Source organism: Sinohyriopsis cumingii, chromosome 19 (genome assembly GCF_028554795.1).
Source record: "Sinohyriopsis cumingii isolate HCF-2022 chromosome 19, ASM2855479v2, whole genome shotgun sequence".
Lineage (NCBI taxonomy): Eukaryota > Metazoa > Mollusca > Bivalvia > Unionida > Unionidae > Sinohyriopsis > Sinohyriopsis cumingii.
This window is the reverse complement of record NC_142979.1, coordinates 68,825,584-68,845,689: the sequence shown is the minus strand read 5'-3', so window position 1 is coordinate 68,845,689 and position 20,106 is coordinate 68,825,584. Positions and strand designations below refer to the sequence as shown.

The 20,106-nt window shown below is 36.0% G+C and overlaps 1 protein-coding gene and 1 long non-coding RNA gene across 3 annotated transcripts in view; one reads left to right on the top strand and one right to left on the bottom strand.

Moving 5' to 3' along the window:
* Positions 1–20,106, top strand: part of LOC149775901 (sodium/calcium exchanger regulatory protein 1-like) — a 74,723-nt gene that overhangs the window by 15,855 nt on the left and 38,762 nt on the right. The window contains exons 1-3 of one of the 2 annotated variants that reach the window (XM_089943779.1): positions 12,062–12,341; positions 13,983–14,155; positions 17,833–17,931. In XM_089943779.1, the coding sequence (XP_089799905.1) occupies positions 12,254–12,341; positions 13,983–14,155; positions 17,833–17,931 (360 nt within the window). In that variant the 5' untranslated portion in view covers positions 12,062–12,253. Of the gene's footprint in view, positions 1–12,061; positions 12,342–13,982; positions 14,156–17,832; positions 17,932–20,106 lie in introns of those variants that run through there. The other variant, XM_089943780.1, reaches the window with a different exon arrangement.
* Positions 1,974–12,681, bottom strand: LOC149775902 (uncharacterized). The gene is made up of 5 exons (XR_016416536.1): positions 12,548–12,681; positions 9,905–9,999; positions 7,218–7,485; positions 2,873–3,198; positions 1,974–2,153 (listed from the first exon to the last, which is right to left on the bottom strand). It is a non-coding gene; the product is annotated as an uncharacterized LOC149775902 (long non-coding RNA).

Here is a 20,106-nt window from a genome sequence, read left to right as displayed (position 1 = left end):
TTGAGGTCACCCGAAATTCACTCGGTATCTCTCACCGTCACCCGAAATTCTCTGAACTTCTCTCGTCCCCCGAAATTCTCTGAAATTCTTTCGTCCCCCGAAAGCTTCCTGATCGAAGCTATTTCATGAATTTCCTAAATTCCGCCAATTTTTACGAATGGCTAACGGAGTGTGTGTCACTGCGACTCTTAAACACCAACTGACGAATTTCAGGCTTGTACAAGTCTTATTCCAGCTTCTCGAATCAAGTCCCACCTACAACGCATCCCGATTGGATGGCGACGGACTCTGGTCATATGATCGAACTGTCAATCATAAAAATGTCAGTCTGTGTGTCCCCATGTACTGTCCAGCCTACCATTGTCGGCTTCCGGCTCTTTGAAGTTGTCTACGTCACGTGTTCCCATGTACAAAGATTCCCGCCAGATTTCCACTCAAGAGCTCAAACAAAGACTGGGTTACGTAAGAGGATTAGCCAACTTAGGCACTTGGAAAAACAAAGCTTACCTGGCTCCACTTACAGACTTATAAATACATGTATAATACAAGGGGTTGGGGTAAAACATCACAACCAACATTCAAAATCATTGTATTCATGGCATTTAAAAGAGATTGATCTATCTGATTGGATGAAGTATGTCCAAAAGCCAACTGTAAAATGTTTTTGTGTTAAATTTACATGTTAGGTCAGTATTAGAGGTGATAAGTTTGCATAAAAGGTACTCTTTAAATTGGTCTTGTAAAATTGTGGAAAAGTCACGGAATTATGTATTTTTTAAAGATTGCAGGAACCCTGTTTTCCAAAGTATGAAGTGATGTGATGTGATTTTTATTTTTAACATAGCGTTAACAATTTTTCAGTCCTATCGCTACGATGTCTGCAATGTGGCAGTTTAAAGTGATGTCTAGCACTGGGGCATCATGCCACAGACATGTAACATGATGTCCCACCCAGTCACATTATCCTGACACCAGGCCGACCAGTCCTAACACTAACCTCTTAATGCTGAACGCCAAGCGAGGCAGCTGTTAGTACCATTTTTTAAGTCTCTGGTATGACTCGGCCGGGGATCGAACCCACGACCTCCTGCATCCAAGGCGGACGCTCTAACCACTAGGCCACTGGAGCGTCCAAAGTATGAAGTGCTGTCCTTTGGAACAAAAAAAAAAAATCTGGCAACATTCCAGTGTTTAATGAAGGTTAATATCTGTTCTAGATAATTAGAATGCACACATCAATGATGTCATTATCTACAACGCCTGGGAAGATCACTTGGAAACCATTCAGAATTTTTTTTATTAACTCTGTGAAGCAAATCTGACAATTTATGTACAAGTGAGTTTTGCCAGGTTTATTTCACATTTTTAGGACATATTATGGGATAAGGTTAAGTTAAATATATAGAAGTTATGGTCAAGGTCATCATAGTTCCCAGTGCCCATTAAAAGAAACTTATGTGATTTTTGGGTATGGATGGTTATTGTCAGAAATTTTGCTATGTTTTTCCATAATTGACAAGCCTAGGTCAAGTTTGTTAAGAAATTTAAGTTTCATTTGTCTGGAATTTGTTTGGAAAAATTAAAAGCAATGCTTAAAAGTGCACCAGTTCTTTCAGCATCAGTTATTTAAAAAGTCTCTTGATGCAAGTGATGTAGGGGTTGGAGGAGTATTGATCCAAGAAGATAAAAATGTAGATCATCAAGTACGGCTATTAAAAAAAGTGAACAATCATCAGAGAAATTGTTCCACAACTGAAAAGGAATGTTTGTCTTTGACGTTGTCTTTGCAACATTCTGAAGTGTATATTAGTATATTTCTTTCTCTGGTTGTTGTATTCAGTGATCAGTTCCCTCAATTTCATTAAACAAAAAATGAAACGTAGAGGTTGTGGAGGTTGAGATAATACTACAAGAATACAGCAATGATATTTGACGTCAGGGAAAAAGATAATAAGGATTGAACTCTATGTGAATAGAAGTAATATATTGCTTTATTCTGTGTAATTCATACAACATTTAGTTTTAACTACTATAATATCAGATGCATATTTGAGTTTGATGTAAAATAAAGCATTATTGTGTACGATGATACATGTTCTTCCAACAACAATCATCTGCCCACATGTCAAATATTCTTCTTTCTGTGTATCTACCTGCAAATGAAAAATAAGAAAGTTTAAGAACAATTATCATAAATTCACTTTTACAGATATTAATTTGTGTGCTTTAAAAAAAATGGACACTTTTATGAGTACTCAACTCAGTGAATGTGTTATGGTGTTTTTGAAACAATCAAAGCTTATATAACAGCATGAAATAAGAGAATTCACAGCAAATGCACAAAATACACATGACAAACTTACATGTACATATTTAACTAAACAATACTGATTTCATCACATGATTTTTAGATGTTTCTGTTAATGAATCCTCCCCCCAATTTAAGAAATTAATAATATGAGCAATTTCTAGTATTATAGTTTTCAGTTTTGATAATACATGATGAAATTTGTATTTACAGTAACAAAGTTGCAGTATAATACAACTACTGATGTAAAAGATACACATCTTTCAAACACCAGAACACTATTCATAATGATGCAACTACATATCTGCTTAAGCATATCAGTGTACAAGCTTTGGATATGAAAGAAATATTATACCAAAGTTTCGTCTGAATGCAGTAAATGATATTGATAACATAATTTAAAAACTATGACAAAATTTTAATACTGTTGACAATGCTATTGCCACTGGATGTGACTACCCTGCCGCAGTTGTGCAGGTGAGGTAGTTAAAATTTTATGAAGGAAATCTGAGAGCAATGTTAATGCACTGCAGTGTTATGCATTTTTAAATATAAACAACAAACCTGTGCGTCCTGGCAATTTGTCAACGCTGATAAATCAAGGTCTCTTTGAATGGGTCATATATAGCACACAGCTTGCCCCAGGTTGCTTTCATCCTCCAGATAAGCACTGGTGTATCCACCATGTGGCATCCGAATCCTTTCTAAGAACACGGCTGCTAATGCCTGACCTCAGTAATTCAAATCCCCCTCCAGATTTTAATCTGGGAAAGCTTTCTTCAAGTTTGGTCCTGTAATATGCGGGGTCACTGTCCTTAAAAATGTATCTTTTTATCTCCTAGACCAACATCATAAAGGCGCTTTTGTTCATCTCTGCTGGGAACATTGTCCTGAAGAAAAGATGGAAAATAATCTGCTAGCGTTTGTGAAAGCACATAAAAAACCAGACCCTCACTACCACCCAAAATAAAGTCCAATGTGGCATCAGCAGCAAAGATGAGAACAGTAAAGATCAGCAATATCCTTGACGTTTAGTACCCACCAACCCCAATTAGTTACAAAATTACTACATGTCAATAGTGAGTAAATCTGTCCTGTCTATCATTCCATTACAGATGAAACTTATGATGTGACACTGAAACCACCTTCTGACAATGTCATGCCAATATTAGGAGTTTCACCATATTAAGCTTCTATCACAGAATAATACAGGCATGGCAATATGCACGTTTTTGTGTTTACAGTCACAATATATCTTGGTGTGTCCAAAAATATTCTCTATATTTTCACTTAATGTTGCTACTACAGTAATGTTGCTATAACACGGTAGTTGGGAGCCATAAAACCTGACCGCGTTTTATGCAACGAAGTCAGTTAGCTGAAGAAAATGTACCCCCCCCCCAAAAAAAAAATGGGGGGAGGGATGTTTAAAAATTGTGGCCGGTAAAATACATGCTTCATCGGCACAGTTACCATCTTCAATTGATACATATTAAATGAGAAATACACCTGTGGTGAAAACAGAAGACATAATATAATAGTTTATTTAGAGAACCATGAATTGGTACATATACATGAATCCCGTTTATATATAAATGTCTAATGTATAGCATGAATAGTCAAGACCGTGCAAACCTCATCATATACACTGAATCCACAAAACATGTGATTTCATCGAAAATATGCACACACAGCTTTAAAATATTCATTAATTTTGTAACAGGTCATATTGGTCTGAATTCAGTGGAAAAACATAGCACAATCACGTAACGAATGACGAAGCACATTTACTCTAAAGTACGTTCCAAGTCTGTAAAAGTTAGTTTGCGTTTTAAGCCACTGTTGGCATAAACTTTTTCCCTAAAAAAAGGAAACTTTTACAGCACAGTTAACGTGTTCCAGTCATGTTGGAAAATGCAAAAATCCATCAGATTCAATCACTTTTATTTAACCTTGGTACTGACTTCCTTTGAAGAGAAGTTCTTTGCTAATATTGAAAGACTGTAGTCGGCTTTCTTTGATGAAGGGTGCATGCGCTATTGAAGTCACTACTAAAGGATAGCTTTGGAAAACCAAATGAATGCATAGCTGCCAACCTTCCAGGCTCACAATTAGTGAAAATAGGGATAAAAAGTCGTGAATGCGTGAAAAATACCATGACAATAACTCCATCCGCTCTGACTACTCCGACCGTCAATACTACACTATATCAAGTTCACAAAATAAAAATAAAACACTACATATATGCAGAAATATTTATTTATCAAGACATGATACTGTGGCAGACTTGAACTTCCTCAACTGCTTGATCGTAAATCAGTTCAGACTTCTCGCCGGCTGGTTGATCTTGGTGACTAAAATTACTGACAAATTTTCTACAGCTAAAGAGGCCCTAAAGTCTTATTCTTCCTCACAAGAGAAAATACACTTTCGCTTGCACTGTTACTGTGAGGAATGCACAGGAGCTGCAGCACTTTTGGTCCTTCCACAGGAAAATGTGGAATCGATTTTCGAGTCCGGCAACATTTGTAATAACAAATGTTTAGCATGGTCTCCAGCTGATAAAGGTAGATTGTGTTTGACAAGAAACTCACATATAATGCTTCAGCGTTGGTAGCCTGCATTTCTTCCGCCGGAGCTGAAATCTGCGAATTCTTAATTTTCACAACTTCTACGTGTTTTTTTTTGCAACCGACGTGCTTCCTCACATCGTCTCTGCGATGGCGCACTGAGTACAAAAAGCATGATGAATATCAATGTTTAATGTTAGAATGCACGGCCAATTTTTTATATATTCCAAATTAAACTTCACTTTTTGAGTAATAGAGTTCTTTTCTCTTAGTGGTGAAGACGTTTTCAAAATCGTACATGCGATGCTGAACCGTAACTCAAATCAGTGTTGGTGACGCATGCGCGGAGCAAAATTCCGGTTAGGCCCCACTTTCTCTCAAAAGCATTTGTAAAACTACTCTTATACATACAGATTAAAATAGGCTAAAATGCTTGCTACCGGGCCAACTGTACTAATCGGCTGTAGATCTACTAATATCGCGACCAGCCGTACAGGACCGTTTTGGCAACTGCGAATATCACGACTAGCGCTTAACGGGAAATCGGTTACTTTATTAAAGATTTAAAATAATTGAGGACTGGAGAATTCGTGAATTTTTGGCTTGTGGCGTGAATCTGAATCGCTGAAAAAGTCATGAAATTCACACCAAATGCGTGACGGTTGGCAGCTATGTGAATGCCCCATTTCTTATTGTGGTGGCAACATCAAATAATTCAGACTGGTATTTTTTTCCATTTGCTGAGCACGTTTTCATAACAGTTGGTGCTTCAAAGGTAATCTGTTTCCTTCGAAATTTCAGCAAACTATTTTATCTGGGTACATTTTTAAAAAGGAATTGGCCGTCATTTAGACTATTCAAGTTACTCTCCCTCCATGCCTACTGAATAAACCAATAAGATGTATTTTTTTTCCCTTTGTGGTAGCAGCATTTCATCTTAGAATTAGTGTAATTAGTCAGGAAACCAGACTAACTTTACTGCAGCACCCTAGATGCTTTAAACTGCAACTATTTGTTCATGCGAAGCGTCTGCATGATCAAACTGTAGATTGTAGAATTTTTTAAAAATGGCTTCCAGATAGTGATGCATGTTGAAGACAAAAGTGAAAATATGCTTCTAGAAAAGTGTTAATCAACACAGAAGAATAAAAAGGAGTATTCATATTCTTGTGTATAAAAGCTGAAAAGGACTCTATTATGTACACTGGACATCTTTTGAGTATGTCTTGTGGCAGGAGGTATCATTGCCGTCATCATGTGAAATGAAAAGAATTTCCAAGAATGATGTAAAGTTGTGAGATAGCAAAAAGCCAATGAGCTGCATAGGGTTTGGAACTAGAGTTTGTGCAACTGTACTGGTGGTAAATAAAGTCTACGCCCACTTTACAAACTTTTCATTTGAATATAATGTTCATTGTCGATATGTCGAACTGATGACATTTTCCAGCTTTGCAATAGCAGTTATTAATAATTTGTTATACCTTACTAAAAACTAGTCAAACTTGTGGTAAAAAAATCAACTGCCTTTCTGAGATGGACTCATCAGGGTTGGCAGGTCTGTGAAAGACAAACTTAATGAGTCGGAAAAAGAACATAGGTCATAACAATAAGATATTCTCATGCTATATTCTTCCTGGTATTGGATGTATCAACAACGGCTCATTGGTTAGCATGCAGAACTCATGACCGAAAGGGTTTAGGTTAGAATCCTTCCAATGGACCAGCCTAAGTCAGCTACTGTGGTGTGTCCTTGGGTAAGGCACTTTACTCCAATTGCCTTTACATTAAATAACAAAACTGTGTTGCTGTGCTGACAAACACCAAACCAAACCAAACTGGATGGGACTGCTCCAGTGGCCTAACTGGTTAGAATGTCTGCCTCTGATGCAGTAGGTCACAGGTTCAAACCCTGGATGAGTCATACCAAAAACCTAATTTGTTTTTTCACTAACAGCTGCTTCACTAAGTGCTCAGCATTAAGAGGATATTGTTAGGACGGGTCATCCTGGTGTAAGGATAATGTGACTGGGTGGGACATCATGCTTCTTGTCTGCAGCATGATACCCCAGTGTTAGACATCACTATGAACTGCCACACTGCAGACATCATAGTGATATGACTGAAAATAATTTAAAACTATGTTAAAAATCCAAATCACACATACGTGCACGCACACACACTGGATAATTATACCTAGTTAAGTGTCATACAGAGCTGCTATGAACTGTTGCCAAAAATATTAAGGGACATTCAGAATTTGTGTTTCCATATAAACAAAAGGAGTTTGTTCAAAGTGAAAAAATCTATGATTTAAAAGAAAGCTGGGTTTTTCTTTATACCTCAGATGTGCTTGCTAACAAGCTGTGGGTCCAATATGACATGGGTTCCATGGCCCTGCCTTTACTGCTTCCCCATCTTGGATTGGGGAACCTTCCAGCAGTTCTGGGATGGCTGTATGGAGCAAATATATTGTGTAAATTTTCGTTAATCTCTGAAATATGTCTTGATGTTGAGCCACCTGTGGTACTTGCTGCACATAGGACTGTGGTGGCTGAAGACAGGGTATCGGCAGCCTTCCGCTGCAAGCTGCTGATTGCTCATCTAAAACTAAAACAACAATAAACTGGATATATTATTAGTAAAAAAGGAAAACAAAATAATGGCCAAAAAATAACTATTTGCTTTTAGGTGAAAACTTGAATGCAAGAAACCCTATCAAAAATCATCAACAACAATTTATTGTACTAATTAGACTGCATAATGTTTGATTTACTTGTAAACATTAATTGTATCACAGCTTTAGAATATGGTCTACTTGCAAATGAAATAGAGGTAATGAACTGATTGAATTATTGATATGTGATTATATTACACCAATGCATGAAATATTAGACAGTACCTTAAAATGAGGGCTGAAAAGTTAATTAAGTCTGTTTAGTTTAGTTAATCTTGTTCATTACATTTTAAAAACTAAAGGTGAAACAAGGTGCAATATACTGAAGGTGCAGTGATCAAAAAGGCTGAATATACAAAGGTATCTAAAGCATGACAAGTAGGATACATTGATCTTAGTTTGGTGTGGCCAAGTCACTTTTAATATGTAATGCATCCCAAGAATGCACTCCAGGATATTAAGTGTAACACAAGTTGATAAATGAATTAATCAATACTATGTGAGCAAAATGATTAATATCTTGCTCCATTGCTGGAGTTTCTTTAACATTACTGTATTATCATTTTAATTACTGAACATTATTATGTTTCAGGAGAACCCTTCAGACACAGCACTAGATTCAACTTTCAGGATGAAATGCAAGAAAGATTTTTTGTAAAGATCAGACATTATGAAAAAACACCTGACACAAAATCAGACCAGCAGATGGTTCCATGATTTATTTCAAATAAAATTGGCGAATACCGCATGAGTTGGCAAACTTAACTGGCCAAATTTCAACTCGGGTTCAGATATATATCTGGTATTTTTGTAATGGTCAAACATCAGAAATTACAAATTATAATCCTTTTCATGGTTTCTGCCAATATTAAGTGCAAAAAATTTATTTTATCACCTACAAAAAATTAGATTCTTCAAAACAACAGCACTTTTGTACAGCGAATACAATGAATATGAATCAGGTAATAAAATGTTTCATTTACAAATTTATTTGGTACATAGGAGGTTCTGTATGGAGCTATTACTGAAGTAAAAGGATTACAAACACACTTCTCTCTTTTCAAAACAGAAGACTGCATGAGATAAACATGCATAAAACATTCAAATGAACCATATAACAAAAACACCAAACAAATAATTAATATCCTTCCCATGATATCACTGGTTTCCAAGTTTTCAGTATTTTACTGCCAAGCACCACCTATCACATGTTTATCACCATACACTGGATGACCATAAGTTACTTGTTCTGCATCATCAGCTGGATCTATGAACATCAGTGTTTCCAATAATGGTCATATCCCATGTTCTCAAATAATATCTATATCTTTTTAAAATCTATATAACTGTAAACAATCTGTTAGCCAGTTGTCATCTTTAATATCCTGTGATGAGTCAGATGACACGATTATTATATTTGTCAAGAAACAATAGATTGAATCTAAACATAAGAGTCAAAATGTAAAGTATGTTATGTTGTTTTCTGCAAGTTCTGATAGCTTTTTCAACTGACAGGTGTTGACTTTAAAACTTTGTGTTACTTTATCTCTTAGCACATTAAATGTGCATTTAAAACTTATCACTGGTATACTTTTGTTCAAAAATAAAACCATTTCTTAAGCATTATTGACAACCGATTTAAATAATGCACATTCTCAAAACCAAATTTATACATAAATCATCAATAAATCTACATGAAGAAATCAAAAGAAGAATGCTCTGGTCACAAAATCTTATCAGAGCAAAATACAACAGTAACAGTGTAGGAGGTGACACCATCTGTGAAAGAAACCAGGCTACAAAAAATTCAAGGAGCAAATTTCTGACAACAACATTAGAGTCAAGTCTTCAATTCATTTTGGACATAATTATTAGGTAAAAAAAACAAAAGTGTACTTCCAGTTGCCTGACTGTCCCAGTTTTTTTGTTGCTGACCATAGCACTTTTTTCCCCAGGGTAAAATCAAAGTTCCCAAAATATATTTGACCATTTAATTGAGCTGGTTTTGCCCAGTATTTGTAGTGCTTGTGTGTGTGTGTGTTTTAAAAATATAACAAATACATACTGCCCTAATTTTAAACCAGTGCAATAAGTAACACACATTTCCTTTTTTTTTATAAATGCTAAACTTAAATATTGTTAAATGTTTAGGTCAATATTTACAGGCATCATCAATATCTGAAAAAAGAATTCAAGAGATGTTCACATAAATAATATACTCATTAATATTATCAATATTATCACTCTGCTGGGTTTTCTTAAAATACTTCCTCAACTTTCATGTGAATTTTAAGCAACATATATATCAGAATCCCAACATTAGGATACATATATGCCATCACAGATATTTACCTGTATTAATGAGGTATCAGAGTAACTCTTCTTCACAACCTGGAATCTACATGGTGTCTGTTTAACAACCTTTTCCCACAATCATCTTTTTGAAACTGGAAATTAAATGCAATTAAATAATAATCAAAGAACAGTAAATAGACATATATAATACCTTTAAGTGTCTTTAATTACTTGTTTGCTGAATGCTGATATTAAGACCTGTAATACTTTAGTACTCTGGGCTAAACACTTCATATAAGTTCATGAACATTTGGCCTCTTGTTTCCAAGTCTGACTAAAGACCCCAAGACAAAGACTAACCCAAAACACCACTAAACTGTCCGAAAACACTCTCACCTACCCAAGGTACATGTTATACAATTATAGTGAATCGAACAAAAAAAAATGATAGTGATCACTAAAATTCTGAATTATATAGTTAACGAGTAAGATCAGGAGTTTTTTCCCCCCCATGTTTTTAATCACCAAATGAAAGAATCCATGACTATCCCAAAACACCCTCAACTACCCAGGATACATGTAGGCAATTAAATAAAATCAAACCAAGAAAAAGGACAGTGATCAATATAATTATCAAGTAAGATCAATTGTGTTTTTCCCCCGTGTTGATAATTATTGAAGGAAAGACCTCAAGACATCGCAAAACTATCCCAAAACGCTATAAGACTGTCCCAAAACACTCATCTACCTAGGATACATGTATACAATCACAATAACTTAATGAAATATGCAAGTGTTGGTGCATTCTCTATCTCTTTCTGATCATAGATAATTCTAATTAAACCACTTTTAAATGACAAAGAGCAACACACTTAGTAAGTCAGAATCGTGTGTCACTACATTAATATTTCAAGAATTCTTTTAAAGGTTTTGTTTTTATAATCTTTAATGTGACAAAATGCAGTACGCTGAATAATTAGAACCTAATAGTTCTATATTTAGTTCTAAAATTCTTTACGGACAAAATTCAAAATTCATAACATCACAAGAAATGTTCAGTTGTTATTAAGGCAAAAGGAACAGCATGCAAATCAAGACAGTGACAGCATCTATTGGACAAAAGGACAAAAATGCACTGATTGCTTTTTGCAGGACTTTAAATGGGAAATGGTAAATGTATATACATGTAACAGTAATACTAAATGACATCAAGAAGGAAAGGAAACAATGACAAAAAGTAATATATATGTGTGTATCTAATAAAAAAAGAAAAAAATCCCTCCAAATATCAATAAAAATGGGCCATGGAAAGTGTACCTCCTTGTGGTGTGGCCTGGATACATACTGATAAAGAAAATAAAATGAGTGTTCAATTACTGTACAGTGCATTTGGTATTTATATATCCATACATAACAGGATGCTTTTACTCAATGCTTAGAATCAGAAGCACAATAACTCTTTCATTGCTGTGGGTGACTAGGTAATTGGCTTCAACATTTCTTATATTTTTAATTTTCAATTTTGGAGCATTTAAGATTAAACGATTATCTGTTCAAATGAAATAATTTCAACATTAAAACATAATTTGAAGTGTCCTGGGGTGTTTTCAAGAGTGTTTGGTTCATCTTGGGGTGATTACTGACTCCCCTCATTCCCCTTACAAGCTGTTTATTTAGGCAGTGAGCTGCTGTACAGAGGCTCATTAAAAAGACATTTATATGTATCCATCAATGAATAGAGGGCTGGGGTGTGTGCTTCAATCTTTATTTTATGTGTACTGATGTTAATCTGAAATGTTATTTTCTCCAGAGCATATGTGCAATAGTATCACAGGAAAAGACTGACTTCTGTGAGGTGCATCGGGGGGCCCAGTGGTCTAAAGCACTCTCCATTACAGATCACAGACATCTCACATCTGTCTGCGTCGGGTAGCATTGGTATGTGAGAAAGCTTGCCAGTACCTACTTGTGGGTTGGTGGTTCTTTCTGGGGTTTGCATTAACTTTTAATACTGGCCGCCATGTATAGCCTATTGTGTGTTGAAAAGTTGCATTAAACCCCACAACAACAACTGTGAGGTGTATCAAAATGGGTGACGTACTACACGATCTTTATGACCAGGGCTGGTCTTATGAAAGCTCATGAAGAAAAGAAGGAATATATTTGTCATTTCTGAACCGTACTTTTCTAAAATAACTATTATTTCCAAATTAATGAGATATCAATATGAAAGAAGTATATTTATGAACACGGGAAAGCCAATGCTTAAGTGCGTCAAAACTGGGGAGTCTATGATATGACAATACAGTACTGTAGTGTATGGTGGTCCAACTGCAGGCCCGCGGGAATCTTTTGTGTGGCCCACGCTCATAAAAAAGAAGTTATATAATTACAGGATATATAAACATGTATGGCTCGCTAGCTTTACATTTTTGGGTTCATTTGGCCAGCGGGGTTGAAGATAAACCTGGTCTAAGGCCACCTAGTCCTACAGGTAAGTCATCGCACATGTTGATTTTGTTTAGGTTAGCCCAAAACATAAATATCAGCGTCAGGTGTTACCTGTAGGACTAATGTTGGACTAAAGACCACCGTGATGTTCTGATGGCGTTTTTGTTTTCTTAAGGTGCTATAAATCACTTACAGCTTCGAAAAAGCACATGGTTTTAGAGAACGGTTAAAACTTCGTCGCTAACTTACACTTAAAAAAAGACGGGACTGAAAGAATTACAAGTTGTTTTCTTCCACACGTAGATCTATGAAGTTCCTCATATGCTGCTGGCACACAAAATTAGTGCCGTAAAGCAATCTAACTTCCCGTGAGGAGCACTCATTATTTTCATTGAGTAAAAACAACTTGGAAATTTAGAGCGCCACCTGTTGTCATAATGCCATGCTAATACTGTTGTATCCCATTATGACAACAGATGGCGACACGAGTTGAACAAGAAAGACGATACTGACAAAATTAGATTGTTGCAAGGCCAAATTTAAATGAAATCAGGAGTTAGAATGGTGTAAATTGTAATATGGCAAGTTTATAAACAGAATATAAAACTTGTAATAACTGACACAGCATTTGCCATTCGACAAATTAGAGAACGAATTCAGCGTTTAGCAAAAAGCAAGATACAATGACGCAGATGGAAAGTAGATCTAAGCATTTGCAACTATCCCTTTACAGTTTGCATCAATGAAGAATACAATATACATGGATGGAATTACGAATGTAGCACTTGCAAGCAGTCATTTACAATAATGCAGAAGGAAAGTAACATTTGCAAACTGCCACATACAATTTGCATCAGTGAAGAATACAATATACATGGATAGAATTATGAAAGTAGCACTTGCAAGAAGTCATTTACAATAATGCATCAAGGAAAAATAGAAAATACAAGCATAGAATTATGGCGGTAATTCTCCTCCATACAATGGGACATAGCTGAGATGTTTCACGTTAATTCTGGATCGTCTTTTTTCAGTGGATAATAACGCGTCGACAGATACGTACCATCTACTAGTATGATAGTATCCCGCATTCAGTAAAGGGCAACCTGGCATGGTGACTAGGGTCATTTTCGGGTCTCCTAGCTCACGGAATCAAATGTTTATCATCTAAGCTGGATCGAATGTATTCTTATTTTTGAGGCTCTGAGTGCCCGAGTTGTCTCAGGATCTCGATCGTTGCCATCTCACCTCTGTCCGCGTGGGTTCGAATTTCAGGCTCGATTATTATTAGTAGTTGTAGTAGTATATATTTATGGATGTGACCTGTTTCATATGCAACTTTCAATGACCAATAAACAGCTTCATTTTTGTAAATAAAGATGAAACGTTATCTAGATATAGGTGTCGAAAGTTATCTAAAATCATAAGCTGTAACTGTCTGTTATATTCATCTTGGAGACGACCAAAACTGAGCAATGGCTACTACTACCAGTATTGTTTACTAACAAAAGTAGTAGTTGTGGTTTTAGGGTTTTATAAGGGATACTATAAATTAGTCATGCACTAGAGCCCGTCTTTGATAATCCCTTTCAGATTTTATTATGTACTACTACCAGCTTGGCTTAAAACAACAATACTAATAAATACGGCTACATTTTTTTTATTTGTTTGTTTAAATCTTCAGGTGTTGGTCTAGTGATGCGCAAGCTCGGAAACATTGCCAAGCCCGTCACTGAAATCAGCGTTGATGGTGACCAGTGGACTGTAAAAACATTAACACCCATCAAGTCAACAGAAGTTACATTCAAACCGGGAACGGAGTTCGATGAAGTCACTCTAGATGGTAGGAAAGTAAAGGTAGGAATAGAGAAATTAAATTAAATATAAAATTAAGTAACTTTTCTCATATTTTCATAGCTGCCAATTTCACGTTTGGCGTGAATTTCACGTAAAACATGTAAAACATTGATTCACGGATTCACGCCGCATGCAAAAAAACATCACGAATTCCCCAATTCTCAATTATTTTAAATTTTCCCGTTAAGTGCTAGTCGTGATATCGGCAGTTGCCGAAACGGTCCGGTTCTGCTAGTCGCTTTATTAGTAGAACTATAGCCGATTCCTACAGTTGGACAGGTAGCAAGCATTTTAGCGTATTTTAATCTATAGATAGAAGAGTAGTTTTACAAATGCCTTTGAAAGAAACCGGGGCCTAACCGGAATTTTTCTCCGTGTATGCGCGGCCAAAACTGATTTGAATAACGTTAGGCATCGCATCTTGAAAACGTTTCGACCACCAAAGAAAAAGAAATATATTGCACAAAAAGAGAAGTTTAGTTTGAAATATACCAAAAATTGGTCGTGCATTCAGCCATCAAATACCGATATACATCATGCTTTTTGCACACACTGTGCCACAAATTTTAGCATTGGGCATGGTAGCATGGACGATGTGTAGCTACGATGTCGTAGACTCAACTTGATTTGTTTTGGTTGAAGCTACGAACTGATCCCATATCATGTAATGGAGAAGAAAAAAAAATCATTACTAAAGTCAGAAAAAACAAATAGTGCAGAAATCTACTATATAAGTATAATCATGTTGTGAAAGAAGTTTGGCTTATTTTGAATTTATTAAGCCCTTACACATAAAATAAATTAGTATGGTTACACTAACCTCACCGTGTTCGCCATGACGGATAACGTGAGACTCTCGTCGTGACCCCTTTTCTAAATAAGGCTTGCCAGACCATATCTGGATATTCTACGCTATGTTATTAATTGTTGAATGACATAACGCGCGAAGACGAGAATGGATACTTGCATTAATTGCAAAAACCTGTTTTTGTTGAGAAAGGGCAAATTCGATGACTTTCCAAATCCAGTGGGTAGCAAGACAAATACACCCTTTTTATCAATCAAGTTGTGAATAATGGCTTCATGGTGGAATTTCAAAGTTACCGATAAACCGTATTTACTTTTTAAAGCTCAGGATTTCTGACTCCAACCGCGCCATATTTTTTTGTTACTACGATTTGTTTACGTTTCCAATTAAGGCCTCAATCTTCTTATATGGCACACAAACAAACGAGGCTGAGATCGGAAGTAGTCATTACCTAAACTAATATGGCGGACCATCTAAACGTAAATATCGGATAAGAAAGGTAAACGAGATTTAACAATTATTTCTGCAATGATTTTCGATAGTTCCGGTATTAAATAAGAGGACTACTCTTATTTCATTATATGCAAGGAACATGTTCAAATTGTTGATGTTAAGCTAAAAAAGCACCGGATGTGAATCACATCCGGCGTGCTCCGTTGACACGCATGGGCTCATGTTAATTACCCCGTGCACGAGGTAGGAGTAGGCGTACTAATATTAGTACTAGGACGATGTGAGGAAGAATACTGGTAGCTAAAAGCATATAGAGGTTGGGAAACTACATGAAGACGGCTTTTTCGAGTGTTGGAATTTTTTAGATTGAAAGATTAGAATATGTCGTAATTTGCCGTTCAGTTTCCGCGCATGCGCCGACACCACTAATGTTCACCGTTCGACATTTCATCTTTTGGATTAATATCATTTCGTAATTAGGTTACACTGCAGTTAAACTGTTTTCTGCTCCATGGTAAAAGATTTTTATTCCACAAAAAGTCAAGTATAGATTGGAGTACGCCAAAATATGGCCTAACATTCAGCCATCAAACATCGATTAACATTATGCTTTTCGCACAGTAGTGTGCCGCGAATTTTACAGTTGGGAATGTGCACAAGGGCTGATATTGTTGCCTACAATTTCTCTGGGAATGTGCACGAGGGCTGATATTGTTGCCTACAATTTCTCTGGGAATGTGCACAAGGGCTGATATTGTTGCCTACAATTTCCCTGTCATACATGTACCATGTATTAATATTATTATATAGTACATGTTTGAAGATAAATTGTAGGCAACGATATAAGCCCTTGTGGGCAAGTGGCAGAACGATGTGAAAAAGCTCACTGCTATAGCACCCCCAGCATATTTCAGTTTTGGAGTACTTTAAGCCACCTACTCAAGTCCTGCATACTACCAGTGCTGAAGTATTGTTTGTGAGCTTTCTTGTTGAACATAACCTGTCTTTCTCAATTGAAGATCAGCAACAGTGACAGCGAACGATTATTTCCTATTGTGATGAAAAATAAGACAAACTTTAAGTGCCTCCTGAGGTGCTGAAAATTTGCAACAATTTTAGTCACCAAGATTAACCAGCAGGCTAGAAGCCTGAACTGTTTTGGAAACAAATTTACCATGGCCTGATTGAGGTAGTTCAAGACTGCCACAACTTCATATCATGACAAATAGCGTGAAGTTTGTGTATATCAGTAAATTTGGCTGCAAATAAAGAAGTATATGTAATCAGTGTAAATAACGTTTTATTTTTATTTTGGGATTTTCATATAATGCAGTACTGACCATTGAAGTGCAATGAGTTAGTGTCATGATATAATTTTTCATTAACTGTGTTCAAGATTCATTAATTTTTGTCCCACATTTCAGTAAGTGCGAGTCGGGAGGGTTGGCAGCTCTGTATTTTCATACAGAGACAATATTTCCTAAACGTCTATCGTACAGTTCCTTCTTATGTTTCTTTCTGGTTTTTATTTCACATAAGTATTTCGTCTACCACCGCTCGAAACTATCCAGAAGGAGCTGACAATATCATGTATAACTTTTATTCACTGAAAAGATACTTCTAAACTGCATTATTGTTGCATATGTCACGTAACATAATGTGAATACAAGATCGGCGCTACTTGACCTTAATACGGCAGGACTGAATACTTTCGAATTTAATCTGGCACATCATTAATTTTATTCATGGAATTTTATATATTTAATTATGAATAAAGAATCTGTAAGTTTCAGAACCAGTTTTATAGAATTTAAGCTAAAACTAAAGTATGTAATCTGAGTCAGACTAAATGATATTAATTTACTTATAAAAGGAGAGATCGTTAAATATACAGTAAGCCTATGGTCTTCTGCAAACCAGAACAGGACTCCACCTCCGCACCCCACCCTACGTTACTCTTACATTGGGGTGATGCTGCATGCCACATATGCTTCAGGAATTTTAATTTTGGACGCACCAGCACTAATCGTGCCTCGCCCAGCTAGTAACCGCCACCAGTAATGTCAGGCAAAAAGGCGGAGAACAATTTGATGGTATACCTGGAGGCCGACATGAAATGTTGTGATAAAACATTTGACATATTTTTTCATCTCCAGTAACTCAACTAACGATAGATTCGGTGTAAATGTTTCAATAAAAAGCAGGTGGGAACTTATATTACTCGATATAATTGAACAACATGATAGAGATGATAGCGCATTCATTACAATTTATGAAATCATTCGCTAGACTCAAATGGAGAATAAGAGTTAAGATAATCTTCTGAGGTAAATCAAATTAATTTAAACTTCAGTGATTGGCATATTTATGAAAAGCGATATGTTCAAAATATTTGTTAATTCTCCGTTACTTTCAGACCACTGTCACTCTCGAGGGCCGAAAACTTACTTGCTATCAGAAAGGAGACCCAGATTCTATTCTTGTCAGGGAATTCAATGGCAATGAAATGATCTTGGTGAGTAGAAGTACTAAATAATATTTCTTGGGTACTAATACTTAGAATTACTAGGTAAAATTACTAGAATCAGTAATGTTCAGTCGAATAATGTCTTCAGTAGTTTTGTAACATGGAGATGATTATATCCGAAACAGCGAGTCTCGCCAACGACCCTTGTTTTAATGTTCACACAATTCCGAAATGACTCTTACGCGAAATCAAAATAGTGTTATTATTATATGATTTCTGAGAGAGATGTTTCTTAAATGGTTGACATAATGCCGCGTGATTGCTATTCTGTACTGGTCAATTGAGCATAGCCAGCAAGTCAGCTACGTATGTATATAACCGTTGCTCTGATTGGATGCATGCGAAAACATAACAATAAAACAAACTTAGATAACATTAAAATTAACTGAACCTTTGAAAGTTGCTCTTCTCAAATTTAGCCTGATGTTCGTCCGCCCCAAACTTACCAGTTATAAATGTATTACTACAATTACCTTTGAGTCTCTTTCGGAGAGTCGAGGTTATTCGACTCACATCGAAAAGATACGACATCGACTATCTGCTGTTAACTGCATTGTGACCACCTCGGAAACAAGGATTTACTGAGAACACGCGCATATATGGAGTTATTTTTTAAACTGTAATTTCTCGGTCAATACCACAACTGATCCAAATAGAAGTAGCTGAGATAGGCCATATGTATTCGGGTTTCCTTTTCTGCAGAGACATTTCTGACGAACAAAAGAGGTATGATCTTTCTGCTAATTACTGCTCCGATATACATTTGTTGCATACTTTTGTCATGCAGAAATATCCAACGATGTTCCGATTGGGTCATAATAATATCCTCGATCTGCCATGGTTCGTGCCCTAAACGTAAATTGTAACGCTTATCTTTAAATATTGAGTGAAAAAATTATACTTACCATAGAAAATGTTTAACTATCTCTGGTTTTAAGCTCGCCAGATTCTTTGCCAGCTACCGTTTTTACAACTGTCAAGATTTGTCTATTTCCGGAAGTACGACCATGGCTCGTGCCCCTTAAATAGATGCCACATGACCTAAGATTGGAATGTGAAAATTAGGCCAATATGTATAATTCGATCGTTTGCCATGTCCTGCGTTGTTAATATTTGCATCTGGAATGTCTTTCATTTCTTTTACACGCATATGAACTGCAATTAATAAATGATAACAAAATATCAAAGAAGGCAAACTAAAATGCATGTTTAATTTCAAACGTTCGATAAAATTACCATATTTACACACGTGGTGAATTTTTATAATATTTTTCTCAATGTTATTGAATAAGAGTTTTACTCTTTTTTTAATATTTGTAGTGAAAAATATCTTTTGAATAGTTGTCCATTTGATTCATTTTTCCAAAGATGGTACAAGAAGTGCATGTGATAATAACCACGTCTCTGCAGTCATAAAAAAAATCTCTATCGTGGATGTCTCGCTAATAAAAAGGTCCAGTAAACCAGCGTGTGAACAGCGTGTTTGACTTAAACAACTAATGCGCGCTCAAGGGCCACAAACTTTAGGCACAAATGGCATTAGTTAAATTGGACATTTCTGTTGTGCTTTCTATTATTTGAGCAGCAGAGAGGGTGAACAGACCACTTAACGCGTCACGTACGTTTTTAGACAAAAAAATATAGTGACCCTTCATAGAGGTCAATACCACGTCTACGATTATTGTTTGTCCCAAACAGAATTGTAGACAGGACCCTCTCTGCTGCTCAATAATCCTGGGAATCTTCATCTGAATCCTGGGAATCTTTTGTTCGTTTCAAGTAATATTCAAGTTCTGATGGTGGGTTTTCTATTTTTGGATTTATGTTCTTTCTTTTTCTGTAATATATCATTAAACTTCGATATCGATCTCCACCGCAGTTTTTACAAATCTGATATAATCCTCTAACGCCGTTGTTACATCCAACACATCTTCGTGAACCAGCATGAGGATTTTTCTTTAAAATATAATTATGTCTCCTGCAATATTCTCCACGGCACCTTTTGTTGCATTTATCTGTTGTTCCTTGAATTAACCACGCACAGTTGTTCATTATATTAATGATATCTGTTTAATTAAATTTACACCCCTTCTGCTGATATCAATTAAAAAATTGTTATATTAAAAATAATGGTATATCCAGAATCTCATACTGCAAGAATAG